General features: G+C 54.6%; 1 protein-coding gene across 1 annotated transcript; it reads right to left on the bottom strand.

Annotated features, from left to right (window-relative positions):
• Positions 1-1,444: 1,444 nt before the first annotated feature.
• E2f1 (E2F transcription factor 1) lies at positions 1,445-6,081 on the bottom strand (the record flags this gene model as incomplete). Its single annotated transcript, XM_013513814.1, is given in 6 exon segments — positions 1,445-2,712; positions 2,814-3,021; positions 3,116-3,230; positions 4,363-4,515; positions 5,456-5,675; positions 5,991-6,081. Coding segments are annotated over 6 exon segments (1,035 nt in total), but the record flags the coding sequence as incomplete, so codon positions are not given.
• Between the last annotated feature and the right edge of the window lie 5,136 nt (positions 6,082-11,217).

The following is an 11,217-nucleotide window of genomic DNA, read 5'->3' as shown; positions in this document are numbered from 1 at the left end:
CCGCCCGCGAGGTCCACAGCCCTCCGCCCCGCAGGTTTCTGCAAACCGAGACAAAGTCCCAGCTGCGCCACGGTCAGTTCCGGCGCCGGTGCCTGCGCGGAGCCCTGGAGAGGCGGCCACTGAGAAGCAGGGAGCACCCACGGGGGCACTTCCAACCCAGGCGGCGGAGGCCAGTGCGGGCGCTGAGCGGGCAAAGCACAGGCTCCCCACCTCTGGGCACTTGCTCTCTGCCGAGTGGGGGTGACAGCGGACACCCCCGCACAGGGCTGTGGTGGGGATGCACCGAGTTGTGGGACTGAAGTAGAGGCTGGCTCGGAACACCATCTAAAATACTGTCTCCAAATGCCGTCTCCACCTAGCCTTCTTTTCCTCCCCTCCCATTCCGCTCAATTCAGCAGCCAGGGGAGCTCACCTGCTTAAATTTTTGCGTCACTGGGGATTGAATCAGGGCCTTGGCACTGAGCTACATTCCCACTCTATTTATTTAACAGTCTCGCAAATTTGCCTGGGCTGGGCGCGAACTTTCGATCTTCCCGCCTCAGGTTCCCTCTGTGCTAGGATTACAGGTGTCCACCACCACACCCGGCTTAGCCCGAGCTTTAAAACTGAAACACGACCTCATTCCAGCCGCAGACTGTGCCTCCCTGTCCCCCGAACAAAACCCAAAAGCTGGGGGTAGTGATGCATGCCTGTAATTTCAGCACTTGTGAGGCTGAGGCAGGAGGATCGCTGCAAGTTCGAGGCCAGCCTGGGCTACAAAGTGAGTTCAAAGCCAGCCTGAACTGCACAGCGAGACCCTCTCAAAAAGACAAAAACCCAAGACGGTCGGTCTTTCCTCCCTCAGCACCACTCCAGTGCTCAAGTTGGACTTTGCCACTGGCTCTGCTCAGGTTCTCTGGCTTGCTCTCCCCTGCTCCAAGGCCTCTGTCCACTTACCTGCTTGCTGTGTGCCTCCTTGCCCCCGTTAGCCCGGACTACCCCTAGGTGCTCAGTCCAAGCACCACCTCTTCCAGGAAGCTCTCCCTCATCTTCTCACTTGCACAGATCAGACTTAGAGAGCTCCCCGAGGGGAGGAACACATGCTCCCCCAGGTGGGAAACACCCCACACAGATACAAATACAGTCTGTGCATGTGCAACATGCTTACTAATGCACAAAAGCAGTGGGAGAAACAGCAAACTGATAGCAGGGGCCTCTGCTGCTGGAAATGAAGGAAGTTCACCTGTTACTCTGCACCTTGGAAACACGCCTGATTTTCTACAAGAATATTTACTGGATCGAGACTGGGAAACACAGTGACAAAGCCTTCCTTTCTTGGGGCCTTGAGACTCCAACAGCATTAAGCCAAGCAGGCACAGGGACGACGAAGTGGAGAACGAGCGTTTTCCAGGCAATCTTTCCTCCCCGCAACCTGACATGAAGTACAGAGTCCCAACACCTGGCCTAAACATCTTCAAAATATTTATTAAAACCAAAGCAGGAGGAACAGAGCTGTTAGGAGACAAATCAAAGTGCAGATTGGAGGGTAGGGCAGAGCAACAAGTTAGGGGGGCTTCAAATACCACAGGAGGGGCCCCTCAGTCTGGGCTGGGGGAGCCCTTCACCTGCCCCTGCTTCCCACCCTGTCCGTGAAGGTCCTCACTCAGCTCTCCCATCTCAAGTCCATCCTGGGGCAGCTGGGGCCCTGAAATGACCCTCTGGAAAGGGACAACCCCTCCATCTGCCCATGGCTGTCAGTCTGTCTCCCTTCCTCCCTTTCCCAATAAATAAATCAGTCAGGCATTAGCTTCTTTGGGGTCAGGCAAAAGAACAGCTGAGGGACCCCTGCCCTTGTTCAGGGGTATAGGGAGTTGGGGTCTCAGCCCCACACTCCTCCCACCTTTTGCTCCCCAGGCTTGCCAAAGAAGCCTTGATAAATAAATAACGCTCTGTTAAAGCTTCAATCAGAAAAACTTTTAAGACAGAAGTGCTCTCACTGTCCTGCATGCCTAGCCAGCCCAGGCCTCCCCACCTGGCCTGGTCAATGCTCAGGACTTGGGGCAGGCAGCAGCCCTGGGCGCCACTGGGCCCCTGGAGCAAGGAAACCGAAAGTGCAGTCAGAGCCCCCCATGCACACACACGAACTCACGCACACACGTGGACACACCAGGGCGTGTCTGCAGTGCACGCAGACGTGTTCACCTTCATTCCCCGGAACATGCGTGCATACATGCTCACACCACACCCCCTGGGTACACACATGTGGGATGCTGGGTGCATGCACGTACACACCGCAAACACAAGTCTTTCCCTCCCTGGCTTCCTTGACCTCTGGACAGCAGCCAGCCCCCAGAGCTAGAAGCTACTGGAGAAAGGAAAACGAATATAATTACACTTTTCCAATCGGGTTAGAAGGAAGACCTGGGGCAGGGGTCTCCAGGGCTGCAGAGACAGGGTGGGCATCTCAGGAGACCCTACGGGCCAGTCAGAAATCCAGGGGTGTCAGGTCCCCAAAGTCACAATCAAAGAGGTCTCTGATGCCCTCACCCTCCTCAAGGCCAAAATGATAGTCAAGGGCCTCGTGGGGTGGGGAGAGACTGATGAACTCCTCAGGAAGGAGCCCAGGAAAGTCCTCCCGCACATGCTCCAGGAGCGAGTCGGCAGCGACCAGCGGGGACAGGTGGTCCTCATCCACAGGAGCCCGTAGGCCACTCATCCGTGACAGCAGTGGCTCTGGGGAAACAGGGGCACATCACAGGCCAGGGGTGGCCCGGCAGGGACGAGAGGGGCCTGCCCTGCACGCCTGGCCCCCACCAAAGAGGGGCTTCACCCACCTTGCTCCAGGCCCAGCAGGGACTGGCTGGGATCCGTGGCAGGGGATGAGGGGGGAGATGACGATGGTTGCACTGGGGTGACAGCATCGCTTGTCCTGTCCTCCTCCCCAGAAGCTGCCTCCTGGGGTGGGGTCTCTGCAGGACTCTCCTCAGGGCACAGGAAGACATCAATGGGGCCTTGTTTGCTCTTAAGGGAGATCTGAAAGGTCTGGGCGGAGGCGGCAGGCAGGGTAAACTGAGGCCCAGGTGACCACCATCCCAGTCCGGTCTGTCCTGGTCCGACCTGGAGCCCCTGGCCTCACCTCTGAAGAGTCCACGGCTTGGAGCTGGGTCTCTGGAGGGGCTTTGATCACCATGACCATCTGCTCCGCAGGGTCTGCGATGCTCCGAAGGTCCTGACAGGTCACATAGGCCAGGGTTGGTGGAGTCAAGGACCACATCACGTTTGCCCTTTGGGGGCGCTACTCGACAGCCCTAAGCAGGGCCCACAGCTGCCTAGTCACCCTGTCCTCTTGATCCCCAGCCCCAGGGCTTGGCACATAGGTGATGCTGAAAACCTCATTTCCCTGAACTTCAACTGCCACATGTGTAGAGGACGGCTGCCCGCCCATCTACTTCCAAGCTGTTGGTGAGCTGCCATCGCAGTCCCACAGAAAATGTTTCGCACAATTCCAGGCCTGCTGCTGGCAATCTGTGACCTTGGTGTCAATTGAGAGTTGTGCTTCCAACTTGTCTGTGAGTGGTACTGGGGACTGAACCCAGGGAGCACTGGGAATCGAACTCAGGACTTTGTGCTTGCCAGGCAGGTGCTGTGCTACTGAGCTACATTCCCGGCCCCCTTTTCACTTTTTTGTTGCGAGATAGGGTCTTGCTAAATTGCCCAGGCTGGCCTCAAACTTTCAATTTTCTTTCTTCAGCCTCCCAAGTAGCTGGGATTACAGGCATGCACAACACCCAGCAGAGCACAGTTTAGAAACGCAATTTTGGTATCCACTAAAGAAACATTTTAATGACGTTTTTATTTTTGTGAATAAAAGCAAAAACTTGGTATCTCTAATTCTGAAGCTACAACTATATGCTACATCACTACTACAATAATGTTAATTACTGCTGGTACTGTACCACACTTTTTTTTTTGGTACCAAAAATCAAACTCAGGACCTTGTGCTTGCCAGGCAGGTGCTGTGCCACTGAGCTATATCCCCAGTCCCATACTACACTTTAAGATCTTGCTATATAGCCTAGGATGGCCTCAAACTCAAAAATCTTCTAGCCTCGGCCTCTCAAGTGCTGGATTACAGGTGTGGGCTACCATACCTGGCTAGCTTTTCTTGTTTAATCCGCACAAAAGGGATTAGCTTTTACTATCTCCCCTTTTGTAGATGAAGCCGACACTATAGCAGTTAGGTAACTTGTGGTGAACAGATGTGCAGCCAGGACTTGCACCCAAAGCCAGAGCCCTCTCCGAATCCAGGGCCCAGTCCCATGTGACACGGCCCCCGATTGCCAAGACTGCTCTTCACCCCACCCCTAGACAATTCAAGGATATCGCTGGCTGTCAGAGTCCTCGGAGAGCAGCTGCAGCTGTGTGGTGCAGATGTGCATTAGGTGGTCCAGCTGCTGCTCGCTCTCTTGCAGCTGCCGGAGGTCCTGGGTCAGCCCTTCAAGCCGCCCGCTGATCCCCACTGTGGTCTGGCTGCCCCTGTGGGGAGGTGTGGGAGAAGGGGCATTTAGCAACTCCCGGCCCCTCTGCCCAGCAGCTCCGGCCCCCAGGACAAAGTCTGCTGCTGCTGCAGCAGCACTGTGGGCCCCAGGGCGGCCCTTTCTCCTCTCTGGTTCCAATACCCAGCTGTGCTCCAAATCAGATTGGCACAGGTTTAAAGCCTGGCCTGTCAACAAACACCCACGTGTCCCTAGGAGGGGGAGGGTAAGGAAATGGTGGCGTGGACAGGCCAGGGAGTGGGACACAGCTGTCTAAAAGGATGAGAATAATTAGGTGTACACTTGAAATCCTTTCCAAGATGTGTTGTCAGGTAAAAAGCAAATGATGCAGAACGCAATGATCCAACAAAAAATGGAAAGGTAGGTGTGAGCGAGCAGCAGGATGCCTGGGAAGCAAGGCGGAGGGAAAAACAAATCAAAAGCTGTCAAGAATAAACATCAGCCGGGAGTGGTGGCACACGTCTGTAATCCCAGCACCACTCGGGAGGCTGAGGCAGGAGGATCACTGAGAGTCTAAGACCAGCCTAGGCTACAAAAGTGAGCTCAAGACCAGCCTGAACTGCATAGCGAGAACTTGTCTCAAAAAGACAAAAAAATAAGAAATAAATAAATAAATATCAGTGCCAGGCACATCTCGTGAACAGCAGCAGAAGCCGGAGTGGTGGCCATCAGCTGGGAACGGGACTGGAAGTGTTCTTTATCCTGACCCAGGGGTGGTTATGAGGTGAACAAATACGTAAAGTTGCAGCACACCAGACCGGCAAGTTTGTGTACCTCCAGTATCTATCGCCCCACAAAGCCACTGCTCTTCTCGGCGCCTCAGTCTCCCCAACTGTAAGACGGGGATGCAGACAGCCACAGGCAGGTACTTCTGCCTGGCCCCAAGCCGCTACCTGCATTCCTGCTTGGCTAGTACCTACAGCCATTGGATGTGGTTCTTGGACTTCTTGGCAATGAGCTGGATGCCCTCCAGGACGTTGGTGATATCATAGATGCGCCGTTTCTGCACCTTCAGCACCTCAGCTGCCCAGTTTAGGTCAACAACGCCATCAGCTGAGCGGCTCAGCAGCTCCAGGAAACGCTTGGTGGTCAGATTCAGCGATGTCTCATAGCGTGACTTCTCCCCCGGGGATTTCACACCTGCGGCAGGGGTGGGAAGGCTAGATGGGGTCCTCACCCACCCCCACCCTCAGCCAGATCTGCCTGCCGGACAATGCAGAGAACAGGATGAGGGCGGGGAGGACAGGCCTCCTTCCCCTTGATGACACCAAGCAGGGAGGCAGACCTCTTCTGGCAGGGGAACTCCCCGCCCCCAGGACCACTCCCACTGCCTGCTGGGCCCCCAGAAGCCTGAATCAGGCTCAGGCCTAGGCCTGACAAGCTAGACTTTATTCTACAGGCCTGTATGCTTGTCCACATCCCAACCCGGGCCTGTCCAGCCTAAGTTCACGGTACCTTTTCCCACGTGGCGGCTTCTGCCCCAGACTGGCCCACTGCTCTCAGCCAGGTACTGATGGTCAATTTCCAGGTCTAGCCTCCGCTTCACCTGCAGCAGGACAATGGGAGGACGCCCAGTAACAAAGAGTGAGGCCACATTAAAAAAAAAAAAAGAGAGGGCACAGAGCCTCAGCAGAGGGCCCTGCCTGTTTCTCTACAGACAGATCCTGGGGACGCAGCATGCAGGCGACACCTGTATCAGACAGGACACTGCAGCAGAAGGTAGGCGACCCGAGTTCAAGCCCTAGCTCTATCACCCTGGCGGCTGGTGGTTGTTTTAAAATGTATCTGTGAAAAACTGTTTTGGCTGTGATAGGGATCACAAGACTTTGCACACACTAAACACACATTCTACCATTGAACTGTGCCCCTCACCCCTACGTTTACAAAGTTTTAATACTTCTTTCAAAAGATGAGAGCTAACTCTGTTTTTAATACAGGCCGGATCTGGCAAATTGCTTTTAAGGGACAGAATGTGGTAACTGCTGAGGCCAGATCGCAGGGGCGCTGGAGCTTCCTCTTGGCTGTCTCTATTGGATCACTCGCTCTGCAGGAGCGGCTGCCCGGTCAGACAGTTCAAGCAGCCCTGAAGACGGACCCAGTGCAAGGAACCAACACTTACTCCCACAGTAACCTTAATTAATCCTGACTTTTTTTGATACTGGGAATCAAACGCTGGGACACTCTACCACTGAGTTATACCTCCAGCTCCCCTTCTTTTTTTTTTGGTTTCTTGAGACAGACCTATGTAGTCCAGGCTGGCCTTAAAGTCTCCTGCCTCAGCCTCCTGAGTGCTACCCAGCCTATTTTATCTTAAGACAGGGTCTCACCAAGTTTCCCAAACTGGCCTCAAGTTTGCAATTCTCCTGTCTCAGCCACCACATCCAGCTAGTCATAACTTCTTTTTTTTTTTTTCCCGGAACCAGGAATCGAACTCACAACCTTGCATTTGCCGGGCAGGCACTGTGCCACTGAGCTAAATCCCCAGCCCCGATAACTTCTGATTGCAGCTGAGGCCATCATTTTGGCTGCAATCTCAGAAGAGACCCTTGAAGCTAAGTGCGGTGGCACATACCTGAAATCCCAGCAGGAGGATGGCTGCAAGTCTGAAGCCAGCCTGGGCTACATAATGAGTTCAAAAAACAAAAATGGGCAAGAAAGAGACCCCCAAACCAAAACCATCCAGTTAAGTGTCCCTCAAATTCTGAATCCACAGAAAGTGCGTAATAAACGTTTGTTACCTGAAGCCACTGAGTATACAGGTTGGTCGGGCAAGTCACTTCCTCTCAGTTTTTGCCTAAGCTACTCATGTACAACTATGGCAGCAGCTGATTCCATTCTATGGACTAGCAGTATGGTAACAGCCCCATTTTACAGATAAGGCAAGTGAAGCCCAAGGTCATATAGCCAGGAGTGAGAGCCAGGATTCCTACCGAGGGCTGTCGGAGGAGCCCAACCTTTACCTCTGGCTTAGGTCAGACATTCAGGTGTGGAGACTGTCCTTCGAGTCTCACAGGCCGCTCAAGTGCAGTTGGACCAGAACCATATTGCTGCCCCCTCCACTGGACACAGGCTTTCTGAGTCCGACCCCATTAGCTCACCTGCCACTCTCCTTAGATCCAGCTGCCACGAACCCATTTACCCTGCCATTATCACTTCCGGCTGGAGAATCAGCAGCCTCCACAATGCCTGCCCACTCCATCCAGCCCCTCCACACCTGTGGTGCCCTACAAGTGCTGCCACGGCCCTGCCTGAGACCTTCCTCTGGCTCCCTGCTGCCTTTACCCTCACCTGCCCTTGTTTCTCCACAAGGACTTCTAAGAAATCTGCACCTCCAAAGCTGAGCCACCGCCAGTCTCTCTTCCTGGATTGCCCTTGCCCACCTTTCTCCCTCCCCTCTGTACAACTAACTGCTGCCTCCCCCGCTGGACAGGAACTTGGCCATTATTTCTATTTTTTGTGGTACTGAGGACTGCAGCCCGGGCCTTGAGCATGCTAGGCAAACCCCCTGCCACTGAACTACACCCCAGCCCCTTGTATTCTCAGAGAGTACAAGTTCACTCACTAAGTCGCCCAGAGTGGCCCTGAGCTTGTGATACTGTTCCTCAGCCTCCTGAGCAGCTGGGATTACAGGCATGCAGAGGCCAGAGATGTCACATGCCAGAGACCTTGCAGCTGTAAAAAAATAAGGGTGGCCAACATAGCCTCAAAGACACTGAGAAGCAAAACAACAGGGCAACAGATGTATAGGATCCATTCTTGGATTACAAATCTCATGAACTGCTGGGGATAGTGGTCCCTACAATACCAGCTCTTTAGGAGGCTGAGGCAAGAAGATTGAAATATGAGGCCAGCCCAGGCAACCTGGCAACTTAGCAAGATGCTGTTTCAAAAAAATAAAAATAAAAAACAAACAAGACAAAAGGCTGGGGATGTAGCTCCATGGAAAGGCCTTGAGGTCAAACCCCAGTACTGCAGAAAGCAAACAAACAGCCTTAGGGAAATCAAACAGGTCATCTGTAATCAGCAATTACAAGAGGCTGAGGCAAGATTTAAAATTCAAGACCATTATGAGGGATAAAATGAGTTCAATCCCACCACAACGGAGGCTGAGGCAGGAGGTCTGCCATGAGTTGGAGGCCAGCCTGCGCTACATAACGAGCTCAAGGCCAGTCTGAACTACATAGCAAGACCCTGTCTCAGAAACAAAAATGACAGAAAGAAAGTGGGCTGGGATTCTGCCCTCAACTTTCAAGTTTTTTTTCTCCCCTCAGCACTACAGAAGCAAACCCAAGGTGAGCCAGGCAAGCACAGTACCACTGAGCTGACCCACCCAATGTTCTTAGTCTGGTTTTTTATAGTGATATGTATTATATATACTCAAACCCTCATGGGGTTTGTTTTGCTGTGCAGGGATCCTTGGCCTCCGGGATGCTGCAGGTGCTCTACCACTGAGCTACACCTCCAGGCTTTAGTTTCCTTTTAATGGCCACAACAGTGTGGAAGTGGATAGGCTAGGTCATAAGAAATGGCTGAAAAAAAAATAAATAAAAACCAAAAAGAAAAAAATCACCAGGGGTGGTGGAGCACGCCTGTAATCCCAGCACTTGGGAGGCAGAGGCAGGAGTATCGTTGTAAGGTCAAGGCCAGCCTGGGCTACAAAATGAGTTCAAGGCCAGTCTGAACTGCATAGTGAAACCCTGTCTCAAAAAGGCAAGAAAAAAAGATAAAAAAAGAAATGGCTGAATTGCAAAGTCCTATAAACAGGAGGCACTTAAATGCTCACAGGGGCAAAATCCAAGCCTGCAGCTTATTTCGTGGGCTGCCCCCAAAAATGCCGGAGCAGAGTTGGTAGAGGCCAAAACCTGGGCGTGTGATTCTGGCCTTCAGCTCCAGGATGGTGCCAGTCTCACCCTTGCCCACACAGAAAATGCCTGCAGGTCCCTCAGCGGAGGCAGGGGATGCTTACTTGCCTCTGTGAGTAGCACCTCACTGGCACGCACTAACTGTTGAATGGCCACTGAGGCTGCCCCTGCCACCACCTGGCATACAGTGGGAAGCAGAGGGTATTTCTCTTTGTCCCAGTCCCTCCCTGAGCCTGCAGCTCAGCTTCCCTGAGGCCAGGCCCCACACGCTGTTAGGTATCTGCAGCCCCAGGCCTGCAAAGTGCTTTGTCACGCAGCTGAACGAGGATATACCTGCCCAAGTCCCAAGCTAGGACCCGCAGGGAGTATAGGAGACAAGCCAGCTGACTGACCCCTGACACACACCCCTTGCCCCATTCACTAGGAGAAAGGGACCCAGGCATTCTGTAGACTTTCTTCAACTACCATTAGCATCTCTAGGTCAACACTCAGGAAATCTGGCCGGGTCCCACCACTCAGCAACTGAATGACTAGAGGTCTGACCATCTCTAGGCCTCAGCTTCCCAGTCTATGCAAAGGCAGGTTGCTCACAGGGTTAAATGAGTTAATTGGGTAAAGTGCTTGGCACAGAGCCTGGCACAAAAAACATTTTCCAAACAATGGTGGCTGCTATTGTTATTATTATTAGCATCTTGGTGATTCCGGAAGGAAGGCAGCACTGGGCACTGGGCCAAAGGGGCTGGGGGCCTTTCCAGGATGCCTCAGGGACCAGCTGCCACCCACACCCCTATCAGCAGTTGAGCAGCTTCTACCTTCCTCCAGGGCCCTGTCTGGCCCCTCCCACCTGCTTCAAGCCTGCCGCTGAGACCCCATCCTACCTACCCAGCCCCCACTTCACCCACAAGCTGCACCAGTAAAACTGGTCCCCACACCCTGTCCTGCCACCCACAGATCCAAGCTCCAGGTCTCCAGTCCCCTCTCCCACTGTAATTGGGCAGCTGCTTCTGGCTCCCTGGTCTGAACTGGGCTCAAGCTTCTTGCAGCTCAGGAATCAGAAAGGTCTTTATCCAGGAATTTCTCTGGGACCTTTCTCCCTCTCGCTCCTGTGGGCCTCCTCCCCAGCTCCCATAGGCCCAGCCCACCCAGCCCTTCCTCAGAGGCTCAGGGGTCTGCCTGCCTGATTAATGAGGTCCCATGGCAACCAGGGGCTGGGAGGGTGGCAGATGGAAGGACAGGCAGAGGGAGGGCATCGGCAGCTAGCCCAGAGCCCGCCCCTGCAGAGAAGGCCTCCCAGCTAAGAGGCCTCTCCCCAGAGGCTGGAGGGCCAGGCCTGCACCTGGCAGCCCAGCGTCAAGGCAGAGAGGGTCTCCTCCACGGCTCCCCAACGGTCAGGACCCCCCCGACCCCCCCAACCCCCCAAGAGCCATGTGCATGGCCCAGCCACAGCTCACAGCCCAGCCCACCACCTGCAGCTGTCCGACCTGGGACAAGCCACCTCCCTCTCGGGCTCCCTCAGCTCCCGGAAAGAGTCGGATAGGCACAGCGACAGCACCGCATCACGGCAGCCTGAGTAGCCGGCCTGAAACCTGCCCAAAGCCTGGCCGCAGGAAGCGCCAGCTGAGCACGCGAGGGCCGTCACTATCGGGGTCCAGCTCCGCAGCAGCTGCAGGAGGAAGCTGAGGCCCCGACACGGGCGCAAACCGTGACTGGCCCGAGGTCACCCTGCAACCCGGGGCGGGGCTCCGAAGCCCAACCCCGGCTCCGACCGCCCAGGCCCCGCGTCTCGGCCCTTCCTCCCCCGCCCAGCGGCGGGCACCGCG

This window comes from Chinchilla lanigera, unplaced genomic scaffold (genome assembly GCF_000276665.1).
Source record: "Chinchilla lanigera isolate Chin_1 unplaced genomic scaffold, ChiLan1.0 scaffold00021, whole genome shotgun sequence".
NCBI classification, from domain to species: domain Eukaryota; kingdom Metazoa; phylum Chordata; class Mammalia; order Rodentia; family Chinchillidae; genus Chinchilla; species Chinchilla lanigera.
The sequence above is the reverse complement of the archived record's forward strand: the minus strand, read 5'-3'. Positions and strand labels throughout refer to the sequence as shown.